The sequence below is a fragment of the Cheilinus undulatus genome, linkage group 18 (genome assembly GCF_018320785.1).
Source record: "Cheilinus undulatus linkage group 18, ASM1832078v1, whole genome shotgun sequence".
Taxonomy (NCBI): Eukaryota; Metazoa; Chordata; class Actinopteri; order Labriformes; family Labridae; genus Cheilinus; species Cheilinus undulatus.
This window is the reverse complement of record NC_054882.1, coordinates 15,396,151-15,412,323: the sequence shown is the minus strand read 5'-3', so window position 1 is coordinate 15,412,323 and position 16,173 is coordinate 15,396,151. Positions and strand designations below refer to the sequence as shown.

Here is a 16,173-nt window from a genome sequence, read left to right as displayed (position 1 = left end):
TACTGATATCTTATTTCATTCCTGACACAATACACATGTCAAAGGAACATTTTATTGCAATGTTGTAATATGAGCGTATGTCAAACTTGATTTAACCCCTTTGAGGGTTTAGAATAATATTCATGATTTAATCTGGTGTAAAATTTTACATGGGAGTGCAGAAAGTATGCACAGCTGCACACAGGTGATAAAAGAGCACTTTTTACCTCTGAAACATATTATGGAATAAAAGCAAAACTTTTAGCACAGAGAGGAAAACACAGATACTTAAAAACTGCGGTAAGTGCCAAAAATAAATTAATTTACTATGCTGCTTTACCTTAATTCAAACAGGAAACTCAGATTTGCTTTTACTCCGTGAATAAAACTCATATGAGGTGTTACACTGCAGAAGAAACTCAATAAAATACTTGCCTGCACCTAAAGCTGCCTGCAAAATATTCTTCTGCAGGTCAGTCTTCATGTTAAATTCTTTATTTTGCCTGTGCAAGAACTGGGTTTAGGGAAATCACAGGTTTTGCAGCACCAAAATCTTCTTTATTTAAATCTATTTAACTGGGGAAATCTCACTGCGAATAAGAATCTTATTTACAAATGTCCTGGCCAAGACAGGAAGTAGCACGATTAAGAGTTACACACATTGAACTATTATTACTTTTACAATTTTGTTATGTTGCAGCCTAATGCTACAATTGAAAAAAAAAAATTCTCAGTAATCTACACTCAGTTCCCTGTCATGACAAAGTGAAAACAGAATTTTTGAAATATTTGCACATTTAGAAAAAAATAAAAAACTGAAATATCACACTGACACAAGTAATCAGACCCTTTACAAACACTTGAAATTCAGCTCAGGTTCTTCCCAATTCTCCTGATCTTTGCTGAGATGTTTCTACACCTTGATTACAGTCCACATTGGCCAGCTCAGCTTTCACAAGAAGTTTTTTGCATGTGCACGATTTTGCAGACAATGCATATCAGAGCAAAAACCAAGACACAGGGTCTAATGAACTGCCTGCAGAGCTCAGAGACACGTTGTTGACATGCACAGATCTAAGAAAAGTATGTTATGAACCTTAGTGCCCTGTGGTGCACAGCAGCCAAGGCTTTAAGGCATTGAGAAGATGCATGCATATCTAAAACATCACCATAATTTTTCAGAGATAAAAATTCAATGGTTCAAACTGGTTCTCATTCTGAAAATAAAATCTTTACAAGTTGCTCAATATGAAGCTTAAAAGATGGACTCATCAATCAAGAAACCAAGGTTTTTATAAGATGATAATCGATCACATCACCCTGAAAATGCAAGATAGCGAAGATGATATCATCTGCAGGTTGTTTCTCATGTCTCCCCTGCTGATGATGAATTATAGGTTTTATTCTATGTGCATTCAATCAAACCTTCACACAAATGACAAGGATTGAATGTCCTTTTTTTCCAAAGCAGCTGCACCGTCAACACTCCAACACACTCTCCACCAAAGACCCATGAATCATTGGGGTTTCTGGCTACCTCGGCTCCAATCCTCCAGCTCAGGAATCTGGGCTTTCAAACCCTCCAGTGTGCATCAAAGGGATTTATAAACTCTCCCTGTAGCGGCTCCAGCCGACCCCCTTCTCCTTCGTCAGTGTCTGGCACTCGGACCTGTTGCCTTTTATAGGCTGTGTTTTAATTGTGGAGTAAACATAAGAGTCAGTCAGATGCCGAGCAGGAGAGGTGGCTGCTGATGATGTGGATGAAAAGGGGGGAGGAGGAGGGGAGGGTTTTAAGATGTTTGCATGAAAAAAATCCAGCTTTTCAGAGTTCAAATGCTAAGCAATGTGATATATGCTATAGCTTTTACATTATACCAGTTTGGGACATCTGAGAACTTAGGAAACAAAATTGATTTAATGACAAAATGAGGCAAAGAGCATTAACAACTGTCTAAATAGTTCAATTAGTTAAGGGCAATTATGGAGGCAGGACAGGAGAAAGGGCACAGGACAACAGATGGTCAATAGGGGTCTTTGTTCCAGCATTACCTATAGATGACTGACCTCTTCTGGTCAAACACAGAACAGCAGGCTCAAATGCATTATTTATGAGAGTCACCTCTTTTCTAACCGCTCCCATCTGTGGGTCCTTTGCCTCTGCAGATGTTGCTTAACAGCATTAAAGCCCCAGTAACTCATGTGGAAGCCATGTCTGCTGGTGGATTACAATGTGGCCTATTCACCATCTATAAGTCAGCTTTGTTATTCACATCAGGGGGGCTGAAACCTCGGAAAGAATCTCAGTTTCAGACGAACAAACAGCTCCATTGTCCAGGAATATCAATCTGGAAATGAGCAATGAGACCATCTTCCTCTGGAAATATCAACCTCCTTCTTCTCCTACGCAAAAAACTCCCTGCTATCATCTGTGGGAGGTTAAAAAGAAGAGAGACCAAAAAAGAGAAAATGCTTTAATAAAAGGAAATAAATACAGTGCTTTGGATGGCAGTTAGAATCCATTACAGGCATGGGTTATTGCACAGCTCTAAGGACAGACAAAAACACTTTTCCCAACATCCATTCAAAGTTAGAGTAACAGTGGTACCTCAAATGTAACACATTTCATCCAGTACATCCCAAATTATTATTTTTCTCTTTCCCACCCAGTGACTGAAAATGCGGCTGCAGGAGCTTCGGTTTTAAAGTCAATAATGGCTTCAAACTGGTGTCAACAACAGAGTTGAATCTACAAAACATGTAACAGTAGACATTTCCCTGATGCTTGTGGTGCCTTAGACGAGAAAAATATACTGTCATCATTCAAAAATGCTGTGCATTTAATGCTCATAGAGTGTAATGTATCTTTAAAGTCCTCTGGTTAGGTTGCATGTTTTTTCTTTTTTTTATGACAGCAGACAGAGTGAATACAGTTGGAAACCTGTGCTTGAATCAAGAATGGAAAATATTACACACATTTTTTGGAAACAGTGCAAGATCACAAACACTGGAAAAAGGGGTCTTTCCACACTCTTTCATTACATATTTTAAGTCAGAGCCCCTACCGTGATTCAAAAATGCAGTAGTGTTACTCTTTCATGACATGTCTAATGTCTCTGAGGTTATTTGCATGCTTGCTGCCAAAATTATGTAAAAAATTAATCATACTCAATAGGGATGCATGATCTAAGATTATTGCAGATATCTGATCTTTATGAATTAATTTGAGCCAATACTGATACTGAAATATAGGTTACACCTAAAACGTAAGTCCTTCAAACCCAATTTTGCAGTCCCAGGTGTTGCAGGCTGAGCAGGTCAACCCAGGCATCCCTCCCCCAGCAACACTTTACGACTTATCCTGGAGGATCCTGAGGCATTCCCTGACTAGGTCAGTCAGGTCAGGTATAGGAGCATATGCCGGTTTGGCACTAAATCGTGTCAACCTTGGTCCTATACTGCTCTGGCCTCCTGATGGCCATCCTTCAGGATGTCCCATATTTACATGTATCCTCCCAGCTGCCTCCTCAAAGATGCACATAGTCAACTTGGGCATCTGGACCAGCCCACCAGGTCCTGGGTAGCCAGTATGTGGTGAGCTGGATCAGGCCAGGGAAAGTGTGCCAGGTGCATGGAAAAGCACAGCTGCCATTCCTGTAACAGGCAGCTGACCCTTTACATCAGCGTAGACACACAGATGGGTGTTTCTAGACACACTGCCCCAGGCAGAGGGCACCTTGGAGGTTGTTGCAGTGTTTAAAGGGGATTCCATGCTGTTGTCGATACTGACCAATGTCAGCTGTCTCTGGGAGACCCCCTCTTCCACCTCGAGGCCCTAGACAATTGCCTGGGTTGCCTATCCTGTGGCAGTGCCCCGGTTGCCAAGGATAAAAACCGTCACAAAGGAGATCAATCAACGTCCAAGCCTCATGAGAGTATAAGAAGGCTGGAAGGGCTAAGGACCGAAGGACTCTGACTTGTGTCTGCATGCTCAGATAGCAGGAACGACGAACTGTCTTACTCAACGAACCCATCACCCTTTGCACAAATCCAAGTCTGTGGTTAAGCTCAACCTCACTCCAAGACCAGACAGCGCTACATGTCCAGAAGACCTCCAGGTGTATCCTAATCAGATGCCTAAACCACCTCAACTGGCTCCTTTTGATGCGAAGGAGCAGCAGCTCTACTCTTAGCCCCCTGAACGTCTAAACTACTCACCCTATCTCCAAGGCTGAGCCCAGACACCTTTCTGAGAAAATCACCTGTCTTTATCCTTATATTCTCATTCTTTTGGTCATTAGCCAGAGTTTATGACCGAAGTTGACGCTTGGGAGGAAGATCAACTGGTAAATTGAAAGTTTTGCCATTTGGCTCAGCTCCCTCTTCACCACCACAGACTGACGCTCCACCAATCCACCTGTCAATCTAAAGATCCATTTTACCCTAACTTGTGAATAAGACCCCGAGATACTTGAAGTCCTTCACCTGAGGCAGAGACTCACTTCTCACCAGGAGGGAACAATCAGTCCTTAAAACACACTTTAGAGTGTAAGGAATGGTGATGAAAAAAAAAATTCAGCTGACGTAGATCTGTTGGTCCAGCCTAAAACTCCCCTGACTTCGTTTGTATGGCACATGTATCTACAGCTGATATAGCCAGATTTTTATAGCCAAAATATCAGCAGAAATTTTCGTATTTGTCAGTACCAATATCATGCAGATAATATCGTGCATCCCTAATATTCAGGATAATATATAAACAAAATGGAAATGGGCCTTTTTCTTCATAATTTCTGTGCAATTCATGAATCCATCAAATAAACATAACCTCTCCCTCTCATTGTCCTTGCTTTCATTTTTGTCGGTAAGCCTGTGCATAAAACACAAATAAAATGCAAATTTCTTGCAGCCCTTTGATAGTTTGGAACAATTAAAATAAGTGCTTTGACAGCATTATAACAAGCAGGACACAAAGACTTTGACACTTATCAAGTTTGTCTCATGTAACCAACCCCGCCAGCATTGATCTGAGGGTTATTCCATTACTTCATCCATTATAATGTCCTCAATCCATAAACAATCACAAGTGGGTTTCTACTTAATAAAGAACACAAAGCAATTTGTTAGATGTTTGTTGGCACTCTCTGCAAATTCTTCTTCTTTCATTAGCTGTTTAAAATGACGCCATGCAACTGGACTACGTTTGGTAACTTCTGCATACTTGTTACCGGGTGTGTCTTCAAATGAACCACATCTGACAGGCAGGCATCGGATTCATCGTTACTGAAGTCATTCTCTGTGACAGAAGGCAACAGTCATGATAAGCGGCACTCAAGTTAGGAAACTAAAATCATGACTTGCCGTTTCCACATTTTCAGTTAACTTGCAAGTGGTGTCGGTGAGCGATGAGACATGCTCAGTGACTGGAAAATCCTTCTTTTTAACATAAATGTAATTCAAAAATAAAAAAGACAAGCTGACGAATAAATTACTCAGAGGGAGAAAGTGTCAGTTGTTCACAAAAAGGCAAATAAGATCCAGTTTTTCTCATGTGCAATGTTTCACAAATGTCTCCAAGTAAAACTGAAGCTACTATCATCCACGTATTTTAGTCTGAATTAGCATTAGCAATGCTAAAGCCAAGCAGCTAACAAGCAGGAGACATAAATGTTATTTGGCCGCAAGTTTGAGTCCCCTGTTCTCTACTAGAAGATCTGGGTTTCTATTCACAAGAGCCTGAAAGCTTTTCTCTAGGAAAAATATTTATTTTGTTATTTTCTTTTTTTAAGACAAAATACATATTTTTGAATGATATCTTCTGGATATTAAAATAAAGATATAGCTCAGGGATAAATTCTCCCAGTACGTCATCCTAAATAGCACGGAAATGTGTTTGAATGACTGAATTATTTCAGAGGAATCTCTCGCCTTATAAATGACATCATACAAGAGATTTTTAGAAATAAACTGAGTTTAAGAAAATAAATATACATGTCTGGAGCTTTCAAGTGTCACACTTGTGGTCCATTAGGAGCTTAACTGTTAGTTTTGCGTGGACATTTTATCCCCAGTGCTTTAACAGAAACTGCAGTTAAAATGCAGAAATATGACCTAACGAGACAATTATTTAAAGCTCCTGTGAGGAGATTTTGGGTGGTTCTGATGCCCCTATCACCATCAGGGAGAGGCCATGGGATTCAGTGCCGGAAGAGGCAATAAAAAGCCTTTTTTGTTTAATTTTCCATGCCAAGAACCTACTACTATAAATGGCTGCATGTCTGTGTGTCTGTTTTGATTTGTACACCACACAGTTACTCCAATTTTCCTTGAAACCTCTCAGAAGACTTCTTGGGTAAACTGGTTTGAAACTGGTGCCATGAAAAAATCATAATGGGGGGGGGTTCTTTATTAAAGCTCTACAAAAAAAAAATGTGCTAAAACTGTGTAAATAAGTCAAAAGGCACAGCTTTAACGCTCCTCTTATTGCATTGTTGGCCTATCACTGCACATACGTACCGGCGCACAGAGATGCTGAGCTGTTATGTAGTTATTTAGGGGAAAACACCACTTTCCATGCAAATTGGCCTTATTGCATTAAGCATCTAATGATGAGGACGGTTTTAGCCCAGCATTAGTAGAGAAAAAAATTAGCTGTGAGAGCCGATGGAAGTGTGCTGCAGTTTTTACGCCTCTAAGTGACTTCAAAATAAATGATACGTAAATAAAGTCAGGAAATAGTACTTTGACATTGCTCTTACTAAGCCATAACCAGGAGTAAAATCAGTCTGAGACTTGCAGATTCTTTTTTATCCATCCGTGGCACTGTCATGCAGGACAAAGATGTGGTTTTCTTAGGGTTTCTTTCACCCCGAGAGGAAATTTAATCAGGGTGGTGCTTGAGTGAACATATCAGTATTGCCTTAAACTAAACGCACTGTCGGTTATTCTGAATATTTAACATGTATCGTCAGAATCCGTGCGGGACGTGGGTGGGATTTGACACACCTGTTGCGGATGCAGGCGAGAAAGGATGGCACATGCTGCAGGAGCGGGATTAAGAAAAGAGTCCTGCGCAGGGCTCCAGTTTATAATTATTCAGCATACATTCAACATATTTACAGAACCAGATCAGCAGTAGACTAATCCTACTTTGTTCACAGGGGGGCGCCAAATCCAACACAACACAAAGATCCTCACAGAAGCTTTAAGTTTATACCGATGGATATAAAAGCAGAGCTCTGCTCGTGTTTTCCTGTGTGCATATGTATTTCAAAAATCAAACAATGCTAAAATGATATAAATGTAAAAAAATATATAAAATAATAATGAATGTTTTTTTTTCATTCTTCATACTTCAAAACATTATTAAAGGGATAATGCCCTACATTTATCTGGAACGACTAAACAGACAGACTCGGTATGAGTTTGGCTATTTTCAAAGGCATTGCTGTTGCTTGTTAGCACATTTATGAGATGTAGTGATTTAACAGTTGATGTGAAGTATTTTATTGAAAACTATGTTTCTCCCTAACATTGAAAAATAAGGATTTAAAAGCACAGACACAGAATAGGGAGGCCTTGGTGACAGAGGGTTAGACGAGTGCCAGCAGGCTCCAGACTGAGTCTACAGAAGGGTGGCTTGATTTAACGGTGATTAACCTCAATGAAACTTTATCAACAGGCTTTCACTGTTAAAGTCAATGATTTATAACCTTTATGTTTCGGGTGCTTCAAACCCATTAGTTACCATGTCCATATGTCTCACGGTCATACTGGCAAAAGGGCGCACCTCCTTAGGGGTTCCTGGTCCAACACTGTCACCCTTAGGGTGCACAATTACGATCTAATGACAAGCACAAAAAGAGAAAAATGCACGTCTTGGAATGAGGTCTGTCAGCAATGATTCCCAAGATAAAGAGGAGCTGAATCACAGGGAGATGTAGGAAAAATAGAGATGATGACTTTACTTGAGCAGTTTGTGTGCAAGTTAATTAAAGAGGTTTATTTCTGTCTCTTGTCTCCGCCCCCTTAAGGATCATAAGACACCTTTCAAGTGTGTTTGTGTAGTAATGAATGTGCTGCCTCAGTCTGGATCCGGGGCGTCTTCTGCTGGGTCGGAGGGACTCGTCTTCTGCTTGTATATGAAGGTCAACAGGAAGAGAGCAATGTCATGTGAGCACCAGTAGCCCGTGTGTGACGTCACTGCTGACCAATAGCGACTCTCCACCAGACCCTCTCGCAGCTCGAAGTCGACACGCCACTCCAGCTCCACTGTAAGACATGAACAATCATTAAAACCAACTCCTAATACACCAAATATTTGATCTGTCTTTAAGAGGGGTTAGGTGAACTAACAGGATGTGTCAGCAGTGGGCGAGGTTGGCCGAGTCAGAGTGGAAAGACCGTATGCCGACTGGCTTTCTGTTCGCTTCTGCTCCTCTTCCTCAGGGTTTGAAACTCCTTCAAGACCTAATGACACAGAGGGCTGGCTGTTGGAGCGAGAGAAACGTGAGAAGAGGATGCCTCCGATGCCTTTGCCTATGCTCGCCGCTCCTGTGGTGAGAGTGGAAGGAAGAGAGATATGTTAGGAGGAATGATATGGTAGGAAGAGAGGTGTTAATGCTTTCCTTTATGCTTTTTTTTTCAGTGGATTCAACATACACTATATGGACAACAGTATTTGGCCACACCTGTTGATCATTTAATTCAGGTGTTTCAATCAGACCTGTTGCTACAGGTGAATAAATCAAGCACCTTGCCATGCAGTCTCCATTTGCAAACATTTGTGATGCAAAATGGGTCTGAAGAGCTCAATAACTTCAAGTGTGGTACTGTGACAGATGCCACCTTTGCAATGAGGCAGTTCATGATATTTCATCCCTACTGGAAATTTCACAGTCACTTGTGAGTGATACTAAAAGAAAGTGGAAGCGTTCAGGAACAGCAACTTGGCCCTGAAGCGGAAGACCACATAACATCACATGAGTTTGATGAGTTTAGAGTGGAAGAGCTTGACTGGCCTCCATAGAGCCCTGACCTTAACCTCATCCAGCATCTTTGGGATGAACTGGAATGGAGATTGTAAGCCAGGCCTTCTCCTCCTAACCTTGCAAAGCAGATGGATTTGCCAGTTGCTCCTATCTGACCATGCTGGGCCCGGTAAGAAGGTGACAGGACCAATCAGGAGTAAGAGGCAGTATTTCCGGGTGTGGCGGAGTCGATGCAATTATGGCTGAAGAAATTAGAGGGGATGCTGCTCTAGCATCAGTTTTATCAGAACTTGACAACATTTCTTTTTTAAAAGAAGAACAAAGACCAGCATTGAGTTCTTTTGTTTGCGGAAACGATGTTTTGACCCGTATAGATGTGACAGACAGAACGTTCATCTAATCACCCCCAGAGTTTTTTTTTTTTCAAAGAGTGGCACCTGCCCTTTCCCAAACATCGTCTATGGGAGGTTTTTCATATGGGTTTGTGAAACAAATCTGTCTGGCATGTCAGGTTTTTCTCCCCCAACATGAGTGCCTGACATTACCTCATAAATGCTCTACAGAATGAATGGGCACAAATTTCCAGAGACACTCCAGAATCTTTTTGAAAGCCTTCCAAGAAAGTGGAAGAAAAAAATATTTGAATACAGTGTCATTACAGTCCCTATTGGTGTAATGGGCAGGCAACTGTATACTTTAGTCCATACAGTGTATTTTAGAGAGAAATTAATTCTATGAGGCAGTACTCAAACTCTCCACATGATGGCACTGTTGATGTACTTCTTTAGTCAAGAGAGCATCACTTCAAATCCTGAACCTCACAGGAGAGTCAGGACTTTACCTACAGACTAGGTGCTATATCCAGAGTGAAATTTAATTAGCCCAGCTGTTTCTCCACTTTGTCGTTTGAACTGATTTTATTTATCTTTTTACATTTATAAGAAAGCATAGAAATATATAAATCAATTCTCCATTCAAAAGAAGTCAGTCACATTCACACCCTTGAAAGCAGCCAAATCGAACATTTTTGTTTTCTATTTAACATTAAAACAACTATTTAGTCAGGTATACAGAAATTATCATCATAAGAAGCACACAATCAATCTTAATAACCTTTAAAGACAGTTTCTTCAACACAAGTCAGCCTAAAAAGTCTTCAAGAATAAATATCTATATTGCAAACCAGATTTGAAGTTGTAAAGACAATGTCTCACCCAGTATGCTGGCCTTGCCCAAGCTAGTGATGGACTCTCCGTAGTGCCTCCGAGGGAGGACAGGAGATGTGCTCGGGCTGGGGATGCTCTCTGTGTCTGATGTAGGTTCTTTGACTGGATTCAGGAAGGTCGGCCGGATCTCATCATAAGGTGTAGGGTTAGTGGCACTGCACCTGATGGAGAAAATAATCCCAAACGTTGAGAAAAAGCCCTGAAAACATGGTGCATCAACACAGATGTTGTGAGAATAGAGTTCTTACCAGTGTATTTGAATAGGAGCAATATTGCTGTAATGTTTGAGGATAAGAGGCTCCAGTCTGTAGGCCTGAAGAGAGTCAGATTACTTCAGTTAGCTCATGTTATAGAGACGTTTTAAGCTAAGTGCAAAGCTTTGATTGAAACATCTGCTTGGGCGAAGAAGAAAGATGTGGGTGTTATGAGCAGAGCAGAACAGAACAGAAAAAGTCAAGTCCAATAAAAACAGCAGATTTCCTCTTATATCACACCCTACACGTGTGTGGGCTAAGTCAGAAACAGTTACAAAAACAATACAAAAAGTCTTCACTTGTTGTCATAACCCTGAGAGAGAGAAACAGAGAGCATCTGTAAAGGCCAGGGCAAATAAGGTAGACTGACCACAGGGTCCGTGGGATGGAAGACGTTGAAGAGTCGGCTGCAGATGGAGGTGGGCAGGATGTGGTCCTGGTGGCAGCTGGTGCCGGGGCGGATCCCCCTGAGGGCCAAGAACACGGCCAGAGGAGAACCCATGCAGAAGAAGTTTTCCACCTGACAGACACATGGTGCAGAGATGAAAAAGTGTCCTCGGGGGAGTTTTTGTGCTTTACAGTTAACGTGAGTTCAGCATTGCTACAGAGGGAAAATAATGTGTTTCTGTTTTTGTTTTCTTAAAATGGGGTACAAACACAATTACAAACATCTGAATTAATTTACTACAATTAGCAATAATGCAGCAAAGGCAAATCTTAAGCCGTAGCAGTAAAGGTTGAGGTTAATCTAACATGGTCTGTATCAAACACCTTTTATCATAGGCACCTTTACTAAGGTGTGGTGAAGCACCCCTAAATTTAACCTCATCACCACTGAAATAATAACAATAAAAGTTGCTGTAGAAGTATTCAGAGGAGGGAAGCATCAAGCCAAGAATAAAAATTTGATATGACATAAGTTGGGCTGTCAAACGATTACATTTTTTTACCATTAATCTCAGAATTAATGTATTTTATCGTGATTATAATTCATTTTTGACTTATTAAAAATGTCATGTTTTGCATGCTGTTTCTGTTTTATCTAGGATTTGTGTGCCGTCTTTCACTGTGTAGTTTTCAGAAAATTTAGACACAAATTTTGAGACCTTTTCAAAGGAAGCACCACTGAAATTTGTCACAGTCCTTGACTCATACAGTGTGAATGCCCAGGTCATATGTGACTGTCTGACCGTACAGTGTGAGATTATCAATCGTGCATGATGGTTGTGCGCTGTAAAAGCTGCAGTCACACTGTGTGAGTTGATGTTCCATCACAACAGTCTGCTGGAAATCCCAAAGTGTACGCCTGGTTTAAAACTAAGAGCACTGACTGTTTAGATACAGACCAGCTTTTATTTTGAAGAAGAGAAGGACCTTCAGGTAGAAAGACTGAAACTTGAAGTGGTTAATCATGATGAGTGCTTGAATGTTGACAGCTCTACCAATAAGTCATAAGTAGACATCAGCTTAAGACTAAGGCCTTCCTTAACACAGGTTAGTCCTCTGGCTCACAACCTAATGATATTCATGTCTTGCCATATTGTAATATCCTGTTTGAGAGCCTATCCTAAATGGATCTTAAGCCAAGGAGGATGCTGAGGAAAACATCTTCTTTGCCTGATATATGGCAGAAAAAAAACTAAAGATTTGTAAAACTGTTGCATTCTTGATCATTCTGAGGTTGTAGGGATGTAAAGACAAAAGATACCCACAATATCTTTTTTTAAAACCAAAAACATATTTTTTTCTCTACACATTAATCATCTGTTGGGGTGATGAATGGGGAGTTTTGGGGAGCCTGGTATGGCCCTCAGGCAGCCAGCTGTTGATCACTGCTGTATAGGGTGAGTGGTTTACAAAATAATGCACAAATAAAGTCTCTAATATTAATAACACCTGCACAGATTGATTATTTAGCAAAAACAGCTTATCATAACTTTCATTTCCTTCTAAAAATATGTGAACTGTAAAATTGATGTTATTTGTTGTTACTATTGTTAATAAAAAAAAAAACTCACATGGAAAAGTAGTCAAGGTGGATTTAATACTTGCAAGGAATTTTACATATCAAATCTTCTTAAGGAACTGAGCACCCCCTAAGGTCTACTCTTAAAAGGACCCTTTACTTTTAGAATTTTAAGTATGTTGCACCTTCACATGAAGCAGTATGATACCTTAAATTTGAGGGCTGGTGGTGCTGATGGTTTAGAGTCCTCCAGTGTTTGAAGCTGATTTTCCAGCTCTCTTAACCTGTTTAAGTTGCAAGAGAAAACAGTCAAGAAACTGCAAAGGATCTGAAAAATGCCCATCAAAAAGCATTAAACATTTCTTTGGCTGCTGCTTGTTTTGCAAAGATAATATTACACAGACAGTAATAAAATATAAAAGGATATAATAGGTTGGGCAGATATTAAAAGCGTCTCCCTCTCCATTTGTATACCCAGCTGCCTTATATAAACAGGAACCTGCCACTTAACAATAGAGTATGAGAGTGGCTCACAGTACACACTGTATGCCAAAGAAGAGAAAAGCTGGGTGTAGGGGTGAATCTATGGAGAGTATGTGATGATTTTATACATTCAGCTAGAATATTTTCAGTTTTTTTCTGATGTATAACCCATTAGCCACCATACAAAAGTCCTAAATTTACCTGTGCCTTGTGAGGCGTAGCTGCTCTAGAAGGTGCCTTTCCTCATAAGTCATCCAGCGCAGGTCGAGCTCCTCCTCCACAGCATGATGCTCCTGCAGACAGAAGCGCACGGGATCCCATCCCGTCATGATGTCATAGGTGATCACGCAGCCGAGGGAGTGGGACACGATGGACACTTTGCCCCCTCGCTCCTCAAACTCTGGGTTCCGGGAGCAGAAAAGTGAGTAGAGTCTGTTTAGCTCCTGTGTTAGGCCCTTGGTAATCTGGAGGACAAAAAAAAAAAAAGAGGTGTTTAAAGGAAGTTAGAAGGTGAAAACATGCGTCACAATAAACTTTAGTTCCTGGATTATAGAATTATACGACTCTCACCTCATCCCGGTAAAGGGGGCTGTTGTAGTACATGATGTCCATGGCACTGCTGTTAAGAAGATCTCTCAATCCTCTCACTTTATCTGGTGTTATTGAGTCTACTGTATCTGTATAAAAGACACAATAAAAGAGTATGAAACTGGTTGAATGCAATATTTAAGGCATCAAGGCTTTTTGCATGCTTTAAGATCACTGCCTGTGTATAGAGAAAATGCTTTTTCAGTCTGTTCAAGTTTCCTTGTTTGCAAGCACACTCGATTGAATAACTTCATTTGACAGAGTCACTGACCTTTAGCAGGCTAATTCTATTTTTTCACTTTCTCTCATTTGAATTTCTCACAAAACATATAGAAGTGAAATGCACCGGCACTTCTGCCTTAACTTCGGCCACCATGGTCAGTGACGTCATAATAGATTTGCAAATAATCTATAGAAAGAACAAAATATTTTATCCAAGTATCTTGTATTTACATAAGAGCCCTAAGCCTCACATGACCAGATCCCCACATGTCCCTCCATTACTGTTCAGGAAGTGTTATATCAGGTAAATGTACAGAGGGACCATAGGTAAGACATGTCATGAGGTCACTGTAAGATGCTGTCCACACTCACACGTTCTGTTGGACATGCTATGCTTCATTGAGAGCTAGACATCAAACAGAGAGATAGGGGTAAACTCTCATAAATGCACACTGACCTCCATCCAGTGCAAGTTTGGAACGCCATTCGACGGGCAGGAACTCCACATGCTCGTCATTGTGCTCTGGAAAGTGCTTTTCCTCCATCTTCCTCACGCCGTCCCTCAGCCTAGAAAGACATAATAATAATAAAGATATGAGGGTAAAACTGCACAGTTTTGTTATTTTACTCAGTACATGTTGGTGTAGCTGCAAAACCTTCACATACTACTCCATTTTCCCATTCTTAGGACATGGGTTTAAAATCATAAATGGTTTCTAAATGTTCTATATGTATGCCCAGCCCTGCTGCAGGCTGACTTAAGAGTCTCTGTTTGCACTCCTTTCACAGACCTTGATGATGGTCTGGAAAAGAAGAATGACGCCTATTTTGCTGCTCACTGATGCAGCAGCTTCACTCATGCAGCACTCATACATGCAATGGCTGCAGAGCTACAAGGCCTATATGGGGCAGCATTAGCTTGCAGGAAATACTAAATACACAAAGAGAGAGGGAGGGGGTGAGGTAGGGTGTTGACATGAGATAATGGGTGGCTGAGAGAGGCTTTTAGGTGGCTGGTCTGACTTTGGATAGGGGCACCTAATGCAGGTTTTGACAGGACGAGGGAAGAGGGAAGTGTGTCTGCGGAAAAACTTAAATGCTTAGAGGGTGGTGCCAAACGTTTCAGAGCTTTCTGAGTGGCACCTGCAAGCTTTTAGGCAGACCTGGAAGCACGATTATGACACAGTAGATTAAGCAAAAATAGGTTTTAAAAAGACACTTCTTTTTATGTTGCTGACAAACCTCAAATACCCTCAGCAGTTTTGTCTTCCACAGCTCTTGATGACTCTTGAAAAGGGCCCGGAGCTAAAATTAATTCATGCTTAAAAATAATAAACAATGAACAGGCTAGACATGTCAGCTTGATCTTTCCCCTGGCTAAGAAAAGCATGTATACTGTAATCCACAAGGGTCTAGGAGTAAAGCTTAAGGTGCTGCACAGCTTGACATGGTCGACTTTACCTGCTTAGCTGTCCTAAGCTGCTGACAGAGGCCCAGCGCTAACTTAGTGACACAGAGACACACATGGCTCTGTTCCACTACTGCCAGTAATAGTCACGGTCCTGGGTCAGTAGTTGATGTCATGTAGGGTAAGGTAATGTCTTTAAACAGTCCATCACACGAACACATAGCACCCAAAAGGACTGAGATTAGCTAAGGTGGTAACTCAGACATTACTCACTTAACTACAGTCTGAAAAACCCTGATCCATTGGGTTTATTGTGTAACATAAAGCAGAAGTACGCTCAACTTTAAAACAATGATCTTTTTAGAGACAAAGGGAAGTCGAGGGAAAAAATTCGGCATTTTATGCACAAAGGATCTAAGACACACTTTTGAAAATGTGGAAGCAGCACAGCTGTATATTTGTTTGTGCTGCTTTCAACATTTATAGTCAGTTTATAAGAATGCCAAAGAGAGATGGGATGCCTGGTGTCATTAATTCAAGTTTTAGCTCCAAGATACCATGAATTAATTATATATATTCCTTTCACCTGGATTTGTATGCAAAAGGATTTAAGAGTGTCTTATGTTAATTTGAAATATTTCCCTTTGCTGTATTACAGCACTGTTTCTGAATTTGCCTGTGCTACTGAGCCTCACTAAATGCTCCCTTGTGTTTTCTCAGATTTCAGTGCATTCTGCTTCCATGGCCATAATACTGCAAGCAATTTAATAACACCAAGCACAAAGTAATTGAGCTGCAGGAGGCAAAGAGTGAGAAAATGTAGAGAAGGAGGGAGGTGAACAGGTGCAATGTTATCAAAGGAAATGCTTGAAATAACTTCAGCTGTTGTAATGGATGGCTCAAGGTGAACAAAGTAAAGGAAAAACAAAGTTGTTGCTTATTCAGATTGCTGTTTATTTATTCGTCTTGGACATTGCCCTGTGAGGACTGAAGTTTTGAATTCAATAAATAAATTTGCTTCATACTTTGAACAGGTACTAGACACAAAGGTATCCAGAAT

The 16,173-nt window shown here is 40.7% G+C and overlaps 1 protein-coding gene across 1 annotated transcript in view; it reads right to left on the bottom strand.

Moving 5' to 3' along the window:
- Window positions 1-2,481: 2,481 nt before the first annotated feature.
- ddhd1a (DDHD domain containing 1a) overlaps window positions 2,482-16,173 on the bottom strand; it is a 36,721-nt gene continuing 23,029 nt past the window's right edge. The window contains exons 5-13 of the mRNA XM_041812764.1: window positions 14,163-14,272; window positions 13,466-13,572; window positions 13,097-13,359; window positions 12,621-12,696; window positions 10,817-10,966; window positions 10,441-10,505; window positions 10,181-10,353; window positions 8,332-8,529; window positions 2,482-8,247 (exon numbers count right to left, since the gene is read on the bottom strand). Coding sequence (XP_041668698.1) covers window positions 8,060-8,247; window positions 8,332-8,529; window positions 10,181-10,353; window positions 10,441-10,505; window positions 10,817-10,966; window positions 12,621-12,696; window positions 13,097-13,359; window positions 13,466-13,572; window positions 14,163-14,272 — 1,330 coding nt within the window. The 3' untranslated portion in view covers window positions 2,482-8,059. The remainder of the gene's footprint in view (window positions 8,248-8,331; window positions 8,530-10,180; window positions 10,354-10,440; window positions 10,506-10,816; window positions 10,967-12,620; window positions 12,697-13,096; window positions 13,360-13,465; window positions 13,573-14,162; window positions 14,273-16,173) is intronic.